The sequence below is a fragment of the Heptranchias perlo genome, chromosome 7, assembly GCF_035084215.1.
Source record: "Heptranchias perlo isolate sHepPer1 chromosome 7, sHepPer1.hap1, whole genome shotgun sequence".
Taxonomy (NCBI): Eukaryota; Metazoa; Chordata; class Chondrichthyes; order Hexanchiformes; family Hexanchidae; genus Heptranchias; species Heptranchias perlo.
This window is the reverse complement of record NC_090331.1, coordinates 55829217-55844872: the sequence shown is the minus strand read 5'-3', so window position 1 is coordinate 55844872 and position 15656 is coordinate 55829217. Positions and strand designations below refer to the sequence as shown.

Sequence of the window (15656 nt, the reverse complement as noted above, 5' to 3'; positions counted from 1 at the left end):
TCCTGGGAGAATCCAAAATAAGTCTATAAAATAATGAGGGGCATAGATAAGGTAGATAGTCAAAATCTTTTCCCAAAGGTAGGGGAGTCTATAACGAGGGGGCATAGATTTAAGGTGAGAGGGGAGAGATACAAAAGGGTCCAGAGGGGCAATTTTTTCACTCAAAGGGTGGTGAGTGTCTGGAACGAGCTGCCAGAGGCAGTAGTAGAGGCGGGTACAATTTTGTCTTTTAAAAAGCATTTGGACAGTTACATGGGTAAGATGGGTATAGAGGGATATGGGCCAAGTGCAGGAAATTGGGACTAGCTTAGTGGTATAAACTGGGCGACATGGACATGTTGGGCCGAAGGGCCTGTTTCCATGTTGTAACTTCTATGATTCTATGATTCTATGAAAATAAGAGTAATTCTAGTGAAAACAGCAGAAATTGCAATATTTGGCTTCTGACCAATTGATTTAGAATTGAATTTGTATAAACTGAATAAAATATTTAGAAAATAATCCTAGGGCAGGAATTAATACAAGAATCCTTATGAAGATGCATTCTGAGACTGTGATTCCCACAAGAATGGGAAGAAGTGTATTTGTCAAGAAAAAGGACCAAGCAGTACATCAGAAGTTGAAATTGTTAGTGTGAAAGGAATGCGTGTTGCATGAAATAATTTCCCTGTAGCTCTATAAAGAAGCGTTAAGTTAACTTAATTACAATAAAAGAGCCAGGGATTTAATGATTACATTAGTTTTTAATTGTATACAGAGAAAATAATTTTAGTGAAAAACAAAAAGGTAAGAATATTGTTCTACAAAATGATTTAACTTAAGAGAACAAACTGAGAATAGTCAGAAGAGGCCCGTCAGAGAAATCTAACCATTAAGGGATCCAAAGAAAATGTTACTAATCTCTGCACCCAATGACGTTTATATAACTTGACTTATTTTGCAAATTGAAACCAATTACTTAGAAAAAAGAAAATTTCTCTGCAGCAAATCTGTTGAAGTAGACAGTGAAACTACTGTTTGAACAATGCAGGAGTAATATATAAAAGAAACAGATGGGGTTTTCAGTAAGGAATGTCTAGGAAAATTGGCTCCATAGTCCCAAGTAACAGCAGTAAGGAAACATGAGACCTGTAACACTGTCAAAAAGAAGAAAATACTGCCATGAAAAAGTGTAATTAAATTACTCTGATGAAATCAACAAGGTATTCATCCACTTGCTTATAGTACTCTGGAGTGATATTGTAAATCAGAAGCAACTCGTGGAAAGTTTTCTCACAATGATCTGTAAAACATCTGAGAAGAATAAGTCACCACTTATGATCTGATCTGCTATTTAAAAGGAAATATTATCAAATTTTAACATTGTAAATTTTGGTTGTATAATCACCCGCTCAGTTCTCTGCCAAGTACTCTGCACCATGTGCTGCTCTGTTGTAGAGAGCTCCAGCTGACAACATTGCACCTGCTCTAGCTCATCTTTTTCCAACACTGCACTTCAGACAGAATGCTGGCTGCTTACACTCCAGAGATATGCTGTGTAACTGTCCCTCATAAATTAACTTTATTGGGTGCCATTATGCAACCAATTTTGCATTGAAGCCAAGAGGTTTCAGATATGAGTTGATGAAAATTCTGCTATGACTTGGGACTCAGGTTAGCTATCTGAAGCCTAAGTACATTAAAGTTAAAGTAGACTTGCACTGACTGCAATGTAACTATTTGGGAACTTTTTAAAACTTAAATTTGGATGTTTTTAGTGTTAAGAGAAAGTTGTTGCTTCCCCACAATCTTCTAACAATAAAACTTAACCAGCCAGTAAGCAGATTGCTGCGCATGCATGCATTTTTATCGTTAGATAGATGTGCCAGCTGCATTGCATTCTACATGCACTGATCTGAGATCACTACCAATAGTGTAACATAACCTTAAAATTGAGTGCAATATATCAACACACTGGCATAGCACCATATCTTTAAATATTTATCCCAACATAACTTCAATTGAGTGACTCAGAGATCTGCTGGCTCACTGGTCCTCCATATACCTGCTGAGACAGTCCATACTGAGGACATGTCCATCAATGCTATTCATAGCTATTCTACTTGTCATCTGCAGCTGAAAGAGATCTGTAAATCTGAAGATTAGTTTTCATGCAGTTCTTTATCTAGATATCCAAATATTTTTGTATGACGGATCTTCTATAGCACTAGTTTGCAGGAAAGTGGACTAACTTTTTTCATTGAATTAAAAAATGAAGAAATCCTCTGTTTAGAAATACAATAATTAAATGAGGCATTAAATTAATTTTAGTCACTGCTGAATGGTCTGAGAATGCAAGAGAACTGCTGGAGTATTCAGCTCCACAAAGTAAATGACTCTGGATGTTGAGTAATTCATTAAAACAAACACCTTTGTATAATAAACATATTTGATGTCCTCCAACATATTTGTTACATTGAGACTACAGCGTGCTGTGTATCTTGTTATTCAGTTATATCACAGCTTTTGTGCAGTTGGTGGACATAGCAGAGTTGTAATTTCTGCTCACACTCCTTCAATTAACAACTTACATTTATATAGAGTCTTCAATATAATAAAAGGTGCCAAGATGCTTCATGTACAAAAGAATAAACCAAGGGCTATTAGGACAATTAGGAGAGTTGACTGAAAGAATGGTCAAAAAGTAGCTTTTGAGGATGCTTTTAAAGTTATGGAGGGAAATAATAAAGTGAAGAGGTTTAGTGAGGAAGTTCCAAGGGTTGGACCTAGACAGCTGAAAGCTCCGTCACCAAGAGAGGAATTCCAGGAGATGGAGAACTGGAGAAGGTTGCAGTAGTGGGGTGGGGTAAAGCCATAACAGCTCAGCAGCCTTCCACTTCCTAAGCTGTAGCCACTGGGGAAACGCCTCGTAGGAGCACAGGGCTAGGGAAAAGAGCATGTAAGACAGGTATTAAAGGCTGGCACAAGTGCAATTCTTAATTATTTCTGGTAACTATTAGATAGCAATGCAATTGATAAATTTGTTTTTTGTTTTGGCTGGACACGTGCACGCTGCTTCCTGCACGCCATACTGGGACCTTAGTAGGCCGGTTAGTGCCCAAAAAATGGGCGCTGCACAGCCTAATTTCTAGGCCAAGGACGGCAACAAAGAATCCTTATTCGTGCACCAGAGATAGGAATATAACACATGCCACCATATGATTCTCCTCCCTCCTAAAACAGACTGCACATGCTATCCTTGATTGAATCCAGTTTATTCTGGGAAAACTAGTCCGGGGCAAATGAGATCAGTCTTGGTCAGTACTTCATAATTACAGTTGAGGAGGTTTATGGGCTTATATGATACACAGGCATTTGGGTTCTTGCACTTTTCATGCATGACTGAGATTGCAACCAATTTGAATGATTCTGGGAGGCTGTGCACCACCGACATGGGCTGAAATTGTTTTGTCACCATTAAGGTCAGAACATAAGAACATAAGAATTAAGTGCAGGAGTAGGCCATACTGCTCCTCGAGCCTACTCCGCCATTCAATAAGATCATGGCTGATCTCCGACCTCAACTCCACTTTCCCGCCTGATTCCTATATCCCTTGATTCCCCTAGACCCCAAAAATCTATCTATCTCAGCCTTGAATATACTCAACGACTCAGCATCCACAGCCCTCTAGGGTAGAGAATTCCAAAGATTCACAACCATCTGAGTGAAGAAATTCCTCCTCATCTCAGTCTTAAGTGGCCAACCCCTTATCCTGAGACAATGCCCCCTGGTTCTAGACTCTCCAGCCAGGGGAAACAACCTCTCCGCATCTACCCGTCAAGTCCCCTCAGAATCTTATATGTTTCTATGAGATCACCTCTCATTCTTCTAAACTCCAAAGAATATAGGTTAGAGAGTTGGGCTTTGTAGAACTCACCAGGGAATCCATCTGGCCTTGGGCTTTACTGTACTGCAGGCCCGTGAAAGATTTTTGAACTTCAGATAGAAACCACACTATGAACTGGAATCCTATTTATGAGCCTCAGAAGGACAGTTCCAAGGCAACTTGGTGGTTTCTGGCTCTGTTCATTCCCAATCCTTCCCTCCATCACCTAGAGTAGTTTATAGAAATTCAATGTGAATACTAACCTACCTGCTAGCCTAGGTAAAGGATGAAATGCAGAGTCCCCTGCCTCCCATCAAGTTGGTTCATTTAGAACTTCTACTTGTGCAGCATATTCCACCAGTTTTTCCATTCTCCATGCAAGTATGTCCATGACGTGTCTGTTGGATCAGATGTCAACTCAGTATAGCACTCTTTTCGGACTCCAAGGACGCTCTCACAGATTTTTTTGGAGAGCATGGAACTTATCAGTGATTGATACTGGCCCTGAGGAACCTTTTTTTGATCATAACTGACAACAGATTTTAGGACCATTTTTGCCTTAACAGGGTGCTGTTTGATGGATGAGTAACTAACAGGTTTTAACTTCATTTTGTTTATGATTTCAGCTGCAGAGGCAAGTAAATCATTGGCCACCTCATCTGTCATTGAGTCCCTGTTATTGGCAGTCATACGGACCCAGGGGTGATTTTAAACCCCAAGAACGGGTGGGTTGGGGGTGGGTGGGAGTTGAAAACAGTTGTTTTTTTGGGTCGCGACCAAAAAATGTTTGGACTTGGCATTCCCAGTGGGAAGCCTGTATTTTTACTCGCCGATGTTAAACCTGGAAATAAAGCCAGGTTGCGGTCGCGACCCAAAAGACAACTGTTTTCAATTCCCACCTGCCCCCCAACCCACCCATTCTTGGGGTTTAAAATTTCCCCCCCAAGTCTCAGGATTTGTGGTCAGTAATATCCCTCTTGTGGCTGAGTGCCTCTGTGCAATCCTTTGGAGCCATTAGCTACTCTCACATGGCAATCACACTTTGTCATGAGTACCCATCTTAACAAAGGTGGCAACTGGCCAGAAGTTCAAAGTTTCCCAGAACTGTCAAACACTGCAAATTGAAAGCAGAAGTTACTATTCAAAACAACATGATTGATTGCTGTACCCCTCTTATCCCCACTCTGATGCCATGTAATAAGTGAACCTCAGAAATGAAGCAGAGAACACCACTGTTGAAGTTACAGGACTGACCTATTCCAATAGGGAGCAAAGAGCCATAAGAAACATTCTGCAAGGCCATCCAGAGAATTCCTACAAATTTGAGGGTCATCTGTTGCTCAGCACCATGTAGCTTCTGAGGAATATACATGAATCCCACAAGTCAAGCCCGAAAGGAATATTTTTAAACAGACAAGGTTAGCCAGCATCCACCTGCAAGTAAGTCCTGGTCAATGATCAAAGACATGCCTTGGACCCATTTGTAACAGAATCCATACTATCTTAATATATTGTAACCACATAATCTTAAGTAATGGCCACTGACATTTCACAAGTTTTCTGGAAGACAAGGACACAAATTTGCTCTTGAGAAAGGAAATGTCCAACATCAGGCTTATTACTGCCCAAACAGTTGGCATTCCAAGTGGCAAATGAGAGACCAGCCTTTGAGAAGAATTGTAATGTTTCTGATCCTGGCACTACTAACCAACCCTGTCTTCTGCTAAATGCTCGCACCACCCTTGAAAGATTTTGGAAATGCAGCCCATCAGGATTTCAGGGTCATATTTGTAAACTTCTGAGATAGTGTTTTCATTGACAAGCTGATCATATCCTTGTTAGTTAATGCATTTTCCCCAGAGTAGAGATGTACCTTTGTTAGGAAAGGTATTCCTGACTAGTTTTTTTTTATTCATTCATGGGATGTGGGTGTCGCTTGCATAGCAAGCATTTATTGCCCATCCCTGATTGCCCTTGAGAAGGTGGTGGTGAGCCGCCTTCTTGAACCGCTGCAGTCCGTGTGGTGAAGATTCTCCCACAGTGCTGTTAGGTAGGAAGTTCCAGGATTTTGACCCAGAGAAGATGAAGGAACGGCGATATATTTCCAAGTCGGGATGGTGTGTGACTTGGAGGGGAACGTGCAGGTGGTGTTGTTCCCATGTGCCTGCTGCTCTTGTCTTTCCAGGTGGTAGAGATCGCCGGTTTGGAAGATGCTGTTGAAGAAGCCTTGGTGAGCTGCTGCAGTGTATCCTGTGGATGGTACACACTGCAGCCACTGTGTGCTGATGGTGAAGGGAATGAATGTTTAGGGTGGTGGATGGGGTGCCAATCAAGCGGGCTGCTTTGTCCTGGATGATGTTGGGCTTCTTGAGTGTTGTTGGAGCTGCACTCATCCAGGCAAGCGGAGAGTATTCCATCACACTCCTGACTTGTGCCTTGTAGATGATGGAAATGCTTTGGGGAGTCAGGAGGTGAGTCACTCACCACAGAATACCCAGCCTCTGTATTTATCTGGCTGGTCCAGTTAAGTTTCTAGTCAATGGAGACCCCCAGGATATTGATGGTGGGGGATTCGGCAATGGTAATTCCATTGTATGTCAAGGGGAAGTGGTTAGGCTCTCTCTTGTTGGAGGTGGTCATTGCCTGGCACTTGTCTGGCACGAATGTTACTTGCCACTTATGAGCCCAAGCCTGGGTGTTGTCCAGGTCTTGCTGCATGCGGGCTCGGACTGCTTCATTATCTGAGGGGTTGTGAATGGAACTGAACACTGTGCAATCATCAGCGAACATCCCCATTTCTGACCTAATGATGGAGGGAAGGTCATTAATGAAGCAGCTGAAGATGGTTGGGCCTTGGACACTGCCCTGAGGAACTCCTGCAGCATTTTCCTGGGGCTGAGATGATTGGCCTTTAAAAACCACTACCATCTTCCTTTGTGCTAGGTATCATGCTAGCCACTGGAGAGTTTTCCCTCGATTCCCCTTGACTTCAATTTTACTAGGGCTCCTTAGTGCCACACTCGGTCAAATGCTGCCTTGATGTCAAGGGCAGTCACTCTCACCTCACCTCTGGAATTCAGCTCTTTTGTTCTCCCAGAATACAGCTGGTTATGAGGAACCAAGCCATTTTAGTGACCAACAACTTTACCTCCTTCACTGTAACTCCTGATTCCCCAGTAGCACAAGCATTAACTCATTGGATACTTAATTCTGCAGTAGAATTATTCTTGTGTCTTTGATCTAAATATTAACTACACAAGGTGTGCCACTTTTTATGTATAAGTGCTTCTGGTGTTACTGCATATTTCCATAACTCCCAGGTGCAGTCAGTGGGTGCACAGAACTATAGGAAGGATGATTGGGTAATGGGGACCCAAAGCCTTAGCACTGAAGCACCATACTCACATGTTAAATTCACAGTAAGCACTCAAAGCATGTCCCAGAGCAGATTACAGAGCAAGAAAGAGAGAAAAACAAGAGAGTGACACAAAGAACAGGAGGGACAGAAAGAGAAAAACAACCAGGGATTGAGAGACATTTACATGAATAGCTATGTGGTGAGCCACTGGAGGGTGAAAGCTGTTGTTACTCATGTAACAGGGAATCAAGATCTTCTCCCTGCATACAGAGATTAATATCAATCACATCCAGTCATACCAACAATCACTGTTCCTTCTTCTTCCTTCATCAGTGTGAGGTCTTTGTTAAAGGATCTTAATCATTTTATTTTGTTAGTGGTTGAAGGATCTCCAGAGTTTGATGATGAGGATTCCTTTTCTGCAGGCAGGACCTATAACAACTGTCTCGGTTTCTTTCCTACTCACTGTTGAATTCCCACTCTCCCCAAATTCCTGTATTAGAAGTCCTCACTTTGTTCCCAGCTCACTCCGCTGTGCTCTCATTAATCTAATCTGCAGAAACATTATTTCAGTGAGCGAGTGGTAAATTTCTGAAACAGGCTCTCTGGGAAGACGGTGGAAGCAGAAAGTGTCGATTCATTCAAATCCAAATTAGATCGAATCCCTTCAGAAAATAATATTTTTGGATACAGTATATGAGTAATTTGAGACATGACATATGGTAAGTGTAGCATGCTTGGGAGAAACAGGTGACTTTGGACCTACGGTTCCCAAAACTTTCCACCACTCACCTGGGATTTAATGTGGCCTATTTGCCTTTATTTTTGCCTTTAAAATATTTCTGTAGGCTCCAAAATGATGGAAAATGCAGCAAAAAAGAATCAAAAATCAAAATTTCTTTGGGGGGACGTCCGCAGATCCATCTAGGAAATAAATTTTGTACTGTCAGTGCTCACCTCTCCTTCAAAAATGTCCAAATTGACCCCTGCAAAAATTGCATTTTGTGTACTTTTGTTTTTTCCTTTAATACAACTGATGGAATATCAGGTATATTTTACAACTTAAGTCATGACAAGCGCATGTCTCTTTGTAACTACTTCCTTTTGTATATTATTAGGTGAGGCTATTGGATTTCAGTTTTCACAGAAAATGTGAGGATGTTGGAATGTGAGGAACTCATAATACAGAAAAAAGAAATTTAACTGATTCAGTCAATTTAAAACAGTGGCCTTGGTCAACGGCCTTTATTCAAGGCTGCTTTTCAATTGTGTGTTGTTTTGTGAGCTATTAGTTAGTTTTTTCAAGTTTTGAAGGTTGGCATAGATATGGCTGAGCCTAATCCTGTCCTCTCCTAGCATTTCACACCTCCATTTCTAAGTCACTACATGGCAATCAGGAGTGGAAATCTTGGCCGAGACCCCAACCCCAACCACCTCGCACTGATACACTGATGATAACTAAACCGCTACTACCATCTGGGCTGGAATCAGCAAAATCACAGGCTGGACATTAAATATAGTCTGTATGGGTCAGTACAAACTGGGCAACCATTTGGGGAGCCTTAGAAATTTGACAATTCTCAAAAAATTAACATTGCGTGAGGTGCTGTTAGGTTTAGGAAATGTATAGGTCCTAGAAACCGTGTAAAGTCCATCTTTATCAAGCAAGCAGTAATTTCACTCATACACATGTGCATTGGGTGCTGCATTGTGCCTCTGGAGATAATTACCAGCAACATTTGGGAGAAAAGAGTAAACTGCTGACATTGCAGCTGTGTGTTGGTAAAAGGATATGCCACTAACAGGGTGTTCAAATGTAAATACATCATAGTTTGTGCCCACTTGCCTGAAAATGATCACCACAGCTATGAATAATTGATTTACCAATGTGTTTATTTTGTTACACAAACAAAAATGGAAATAAATTATTGTAAAATGAGAGAATGAATGATGCTGTGTGCTGTGCAGTGCTGGCTTGGGGGAGAGATAGTGCTGAGTGCCAAATGTGGAAGTTGACCCAATTTCTGCAGATGATGTCACCAAAGGGTAGCATGCAGATGAAGAAGAGGAGTGGGTCAAAGATAGATTCTTGGGGGAACACCAGAGCTGATAGTAGTGTGTTGGATAGACAAGCCATTGCTAGAGACGCTTTGCCTATGATTGTATAGTTAAAAGTGGATAAGTAAGTTATGGGCCATTTTCTCTTGCAAGAACAGTAAAAGTGAGAAATTCCAGTCATCAAGTCAAGAAGCAGTAATATCCAAATGTCAGCATGCAGTCCATAGCTGTGATGACTTGTTCACTGAACATTAGTTTCAGCTGCATTACATGAGAGGATTTTTTTGGGCTGAATGTAAGGCAGCAAATGAAGGAACACTTCCAGGTGAAGGCTAGGGACCATGTGAGCTCATGAGCATTCATTGTAAAATGTGTAAGTGCCTCAAGCTTGAGAGAGAGGCAGGTAATTGTAAGTGTAAATGTGCTCAGTAGTCAGCATTAACGCAAGATGATAGTGGGTTCTCATTCCTTGATTGAATTAGTAAGGTCTTTGAAGGTTTCCCTACACTGCTTCCAAGTGCATGGTGTGGTGTGGTTGAGCTGTTACTAATGCAACCTCTTCCCATTACTCTAAGACTACCTTCTTGAGAGCCTCTAGTGAGAACTGCTGAAGGTAGCCTCCCTCCTGTGGGTCACTATTTCTAGAAAAAGCTCAACACCCTAGAGCACTGGGCAGCTCGGTAGCCAACTGCAGTCCTTACAATCTTGTTTCCAACTTTTCAACAAATGGAAGACAGCCTCTCAAAGCTGGGGAAATTTAGGCTAATGAGTATAACTTGAATGTGTATTTATATCATCTGTAGAGGGAGACAAGCTGCAGTCAGTCCCAGAGGGAATCATTACAGATAACATTTATTTCAATACAAAGTACTCTTTATATTTTAAACAAAACATCTTCTCTAATACTTTAACTTATTGACATTGGGGATTAATTCAATCAATCTTTAGCTTACTACAGCAGGACTGGAGTGTTGCCATAACACTAATTTTGACATTAGCAGAACTTTAATAACAGCTAGTTTGATAAGATTGTCAGTTCTTGAGCAATTTTACTGTGACCAGTGACTGTTTACTGAATGTGTAGTGCAGACCTATTTTACACTCTAGTAAATCCTCATTTCACGGATAGAAAAATGGATATTATGAAGGGATTTACAAAACTGTAGTTGGTTTCTGATGGCATCACAAACTGAGTGCATATTGAGCGATTATGCATGTCAGCAGAACTAACTTTGAAGTGCACTGCTGTACTGTAATTAATTATTTTCTATCAACTAGAATTGTTCTTGTTTTGAAAATCATGTCACATTGTTGAATTAGTATAACAATTTCCTGTGATTCATATGGCATTGAAATAAGTGTTAAACTGGTCTATTGTGTAGGTAGGAGACATTATACCAGAATTATGGCAGGCTCAGAGGACAAGAGTCACAACTTTAAATACAGACTAAATTATTAAAGCTACTTGTACTTCCAATTTTATAAATATTCTACCCACTTGTCTTGCAAATTCAAAGAAAAGAGGAACTTAGAAAAGTATAATTGAAGACAGGCACTTTGTTTTCCATTAAGATTAGTTATGCTGATTCTCAAGATGGTGAAATTCTTAACTAGAAGAATTTATTTCCTTTTCTTAAATAATTCCCAGGCTCTGGTGAAGGTCAATCCAAAACTGAAGCCAATGCTAAATGGGATTACAAGGAACAAGTCCAAGTGGGAGGAGATGCACCAAAAAAAACAAGGAAGCAGAGACAATTCCTGCTGCAGTATGTCCATGCAAGACATCAGTTAAAACCCCAAGCATCATCTGTGAAGATAGGCAATCAGCTTGACATGGCTGTAATTCAACTGGATAAATAAATTCTTCAGTTGTGCTTTGCAAGGGTGATTGATGATGCTGAAATCCCCAGTGAGTTACTGCACAAAGCAGAACCCCTCTACTCAATTGAGAGAGAAAAACAACATAAGGAGTGGAATACAACTATCCTGTTGTACGCTTATGTCTAAAAAGCTGCCAAGGAGCAGTTCCTTTAGTAGTGCACAGTGCAGCTTCACCGAGTGCTACCAATTGCTAAAGGCTTGCTGTCTTCTGCAGGTTTAATGAACATTATTTAAACATCAGGATAGAGAACTGGAGTATTCTGTGCATCCTTTGTTACTCTGCATCTGCTAAATCTATGTTGTGAGCCAGTTATTGCCTGCTTCTATGCTCTCCCTCGAATGCTGGAATGTTCTTGTAGTTTGTTTATTTTCTATTTTTCAGATACTTTTCTACTTAACTCTTCTGTAAGTGAGGATGCCTGGGAATTAGTTCTCTGTATTGAACAAAATGTGATTGATAGATGTATATTGAGGCCAAACTCTTTTACAAGCAGCCATGGACAGGTGAGGCTGTGGTGGTTACCATAGAGAAGGCAAGAGCAGAGCTTTGCTTTTTGCTGCAAGCAAGATCATTTTTAAGCCAGAGGTGGTTGAAGTTGTATGTTAAACAGAATGCATGATGATGCAAATCAAATCAAGGCTGTACACTTGCTATGGCTAAGGGTGGCATGGGATTTTGTCAGCATGAAAAATTCTCACTGAAGAAAAAAAGAATCTTCAGCTCTGTATGACTTTCCTCAGTTGAAAGATTAGAAGGAACACTACCAGGCTAAGAAACTGTACTGGCTGATTCTCCCTGAAAGTCTCTGTGCTTCATTTTAAGAATTCTGCATGTGTTTCATCTCTGCATCTGTAAAATGTGGAATAACATGCAGAGCAAGATTGTTAAACCCTATTTATTGTGGAGGCCACCCCTGATCATTTGTTTTGCAGTAATTAACACATTGCTTCCCTCCCATCCCCACTACCCATTTGTTTTGTTGCAAATATATTTTGAAGCTGCTACCTTTTCATCTTCCCACCATGGAAAGTGATAGACAAGTACTTGAATTGTTTACTACTCTTCCTGAACATAATTCAATTTTCATCAGCTAACATCTACAATGACATTCCAAGTAGTGACTGTCAATTTGTCACCATAGTCTGCTTATTGTAGAAGTTCAAAACAGGATGCCATTCTTTATAGAATCCATTCATTACTGGACACCTCACCTAGCCCAGCATATCTAAATTCAATATGCAAATATATTTTAATTCTTTTCCACATTTCTGTCTTCGAACAGTTTTAACCTTTGAGGTATTATTTCAATCTCATCTGATTTCATTTTCATTCTGTTTGTTCTGTTAATCTCCATTCCTGATATTTATCACTGGTGCAATAAGAGGGCAGCCATGAAAATTACAAACAGCACAACTCGAGAAGTTACAGCCCCAGATCTTTAGGATCCACAAGAATTTACAAGTGTATGATGATACAAATTAGGACATTTGCAGAACTCTGTATAGTCAGTGATCAAATGATTGTTAGAATTCCCCAATTCTGTCTTTTGTAAAAAAAATAAAAGGTCATATTGAAATGCAAACCAAAAGAAAATGTTTTTTTCATTATTTTACCTCAGTCACAGTTATTTGTAAATGAATCCCCATTTTATTGAAGTTTCTGCCTGTTATGTGCTAGTCTTAGTGGATAAAGGTCTGTGGTTGGTAGCTTTTGAATGATTCTGGTGCAGAGGTACCTCAGCTTTAAGGCAAACACACCACCAGGAAAACAATTCTAAGCAAAGTGATGGAGAAGTGGAGAAACTGTTACAATACTGGCTCCTGCTGGAGAGAGAAAGTGTCACAAAGAGCAGCATTCACACTTTGCATCTGCAACACAATGTTTTCAGTATGGGGGGGGGGGGGGGAGAAGAGGAATGATTTTGATCTTTCAGCTTGGTTTCTTTAATGTAATTGCACCTTTCTCTTTCTGTCTAGGGAGAAAAACACTAACATTTAAATTATTGAAACATCACATTAAAAATTCATATAAATATTTAAGTGTGTTGTGTGAGGAAAAATTATTTTCAGTAATTTTTTCTTTCAGGCTATCGTTTAACAAATCATATTTGCATTACAATTGCAACTGTTGGTCCTAAAAAATAAATTTTAAATAAAAAACATTTATTTCCCCCACTTTGATAGAAATTATTTTGTCCTTTTTTTCAAAACTTTATTTCTCACTCTGAAAGAGGACTAGGCCTCTATCTACCTTATGCTACTCGATAAGCAGCTGCTATAGGTAGATTAGAAAGGCCAGAGTGAATTGCTCGGAGATTTCCCCCCACTGCTAAAGCGGAAACACTTGCCTTCCCCAACACTCTTAATACCTGCTGGTGAGTAGACTATGAGAATATTAATTTGAATCCTAATTTATAAGGGCACTAAGTTTATAAAGAAACTTTTAAATTTACACAAGTTCAGGTTGCTTGAATATTTCTGGTATTCACTTCAATTTAACAATTTCTTAGGCTTTCCAACAAAAAACTTCTTGTGACGTTATTCAGACAGTTACATCCACTGGTAGCCGAACCCTTAGAATCCATCTGAAATTTTGGGTCTTGCTGCACCTGATTCAGACTTAAATGTAGCCATTGTCTTGCAATATTGGTTTGTAGTCACTTTCAACAGTTTAACTTAACTTCATGAAAAATGTATATGACTCTTACAAACTAATTGAATGGAAGCCTGAAAGGACTATGGCATCCAGAGAACAATTCTCTCCAGCGCAGCAATGAAGTTACCACTAATTGCTTGCAGAAGTGCTCATGTTTTCTTCTTACTAGAATACAAAAATCCACTAATGAAAATTTTCTTGCTTTGGCAGCCCTTTTGGTTACCCATCAACAGAGGCAATGCAGAGTAGTGTGCAGCAATTCCACCCAATTGGTAAATATGCTATTTGAGAGAAATAAAAATGTAACAAATGGTTGATGCTGTGTCCCACAGAGGGCAAGGCTCCAACCTGTCATTGTTCGCAATGGAAAACCTGGGGACTGAATTCCCTCAGCTATTCCACTGGGAGTTCCTGCTTCCCCAGCCCATAAAGGATCCGGTCTAAGACCGGAGGTCAGTACACCAAATGAGATGGAGTACTGGCCTCCAGAAGGGTGGAACTGGGCTAAGGAAAATGGTTTGGGCTCCTGAAGATGGGGAGTTTTAAAAAAACTTTTAGATTTGGCCCCCAAGGGAATGCATGGGATCTCCACTCACCTCTCCCAATGGCAGAGTTTCTGGCAGCATGGGATAGGCAGGCACCTGAAATGTATCTGCAGTGGCACAGGCACCCACTGGCCCCATGTAAAAGAGATGCCTTCCCATGGACCATGCAAACTCCGGCAGGGTCAACAGTGGAGGGCACCAGAGGGTGGAATGATCCCAATGTTAATGTCTCTGGTTTTAAAAGTACAGTTATCCTATTTCACAAACTGCACATTTAAAATATTAATATATTATAGATGAACAATGGTTAAGAATCTTGTTTCTGCGAACTTTTTCCCCCATTGTAAATTCCTATGTCCATATTTATGATAGAAACAGCCTACGTAAACTTGTCACATTGTTAATTACACCTTCCCTCCAGTGGTAGCACTGGAGTACCTCAGTATTGTACCTCCCAACTCCTGAGCCTACACCAGAGAAACTCCCAATCAGCCACACTGCTGTGCTTCTGAAATTGCCTTAAGTTTTGTTATCTAACGATATATAAAATAAAGTATATAAAAGTAAGGGCAGAGCAATTGACTGACATGGGGACTTAATAATACCTGCATATCCTAGTTCAATTATCTGCCACCTTCTACGTTGCTTCACATGAAGATTGCATTTGGCCGTAAATCCTTATGTTCAACACTACAGGAAATCAACCATTAGTACAAAACTGTTTAAAATTAATTTTGAACTAGTTTATAAAATGATAGCCCCAATTTTGAAGTCAATGGAGAGTAAAATCGGATGGGATGTAAAACGGGCGTCGGACCCAAACATCATTCCCACCAGGTGGGTTAGATTAAAATCAGGACTGATGTGTCTTAAAGCTGATATAAATAGATATTGGGGCTGATTTGCCTCTACTGCGTGCCCAAAGTGCATCTATTTTTGGAGCACACCACAGAGGAAAAATAGATGGAGACTTGTTATCTTAGATTGCTGCCCCTCTACACCTGAAGCAGGCACAAGCATTTTTCAGCTATGAAAAGGAGTTGGGAGCAGGCTAATAGGGCCTCCCATCTCATTTTACTTGGTATACTGCACAGGCGGCCATTTGGAGGGGCACCCACAGAAATTGACGGTAGCCATGTGCCTGGCCCCCTTCAGATCAGAAGGTCTGGAGAGAAGTAAGCAACAAAGCCAGGGAGGCCGCAAACTGTAAGTTAAATCTTTTTTCCCCACAGGCCCCCAAGGATCCTCAGGACATTACCAGTGCTGCAGGCTTCTCATTCCTGCAGCAGAAG

At 40.5% G+C, this 15656-nt stretch overlaps 1 protein-coding gene across 1 annotated transcript in view; it reads left to right on the top strand.

Annotated features, from left to right (window-relative positions):
- pde11a (phosphodiesterase 11a) overlaps positions 1 to 11130 on the top strand; it is a 271348-nt gene extending 260218 nt beyond the window's left edge. The window contains exon 21 of the mRNA XM_067986810.1: positions 10931 to 11130. Within this exon, the coding sequence (XP_067842911.1) occupies positions 10931 to 11074 (144 nt within the window). The 3' untranslated portion in view covers positions 11075 to 11130. The remainder of the gene's footprint in view (positions 1 to 10930) is intronic.
- The last annotated feature ends 4526 nt before the right edge of the window (positions 11131 to 15656 follow it).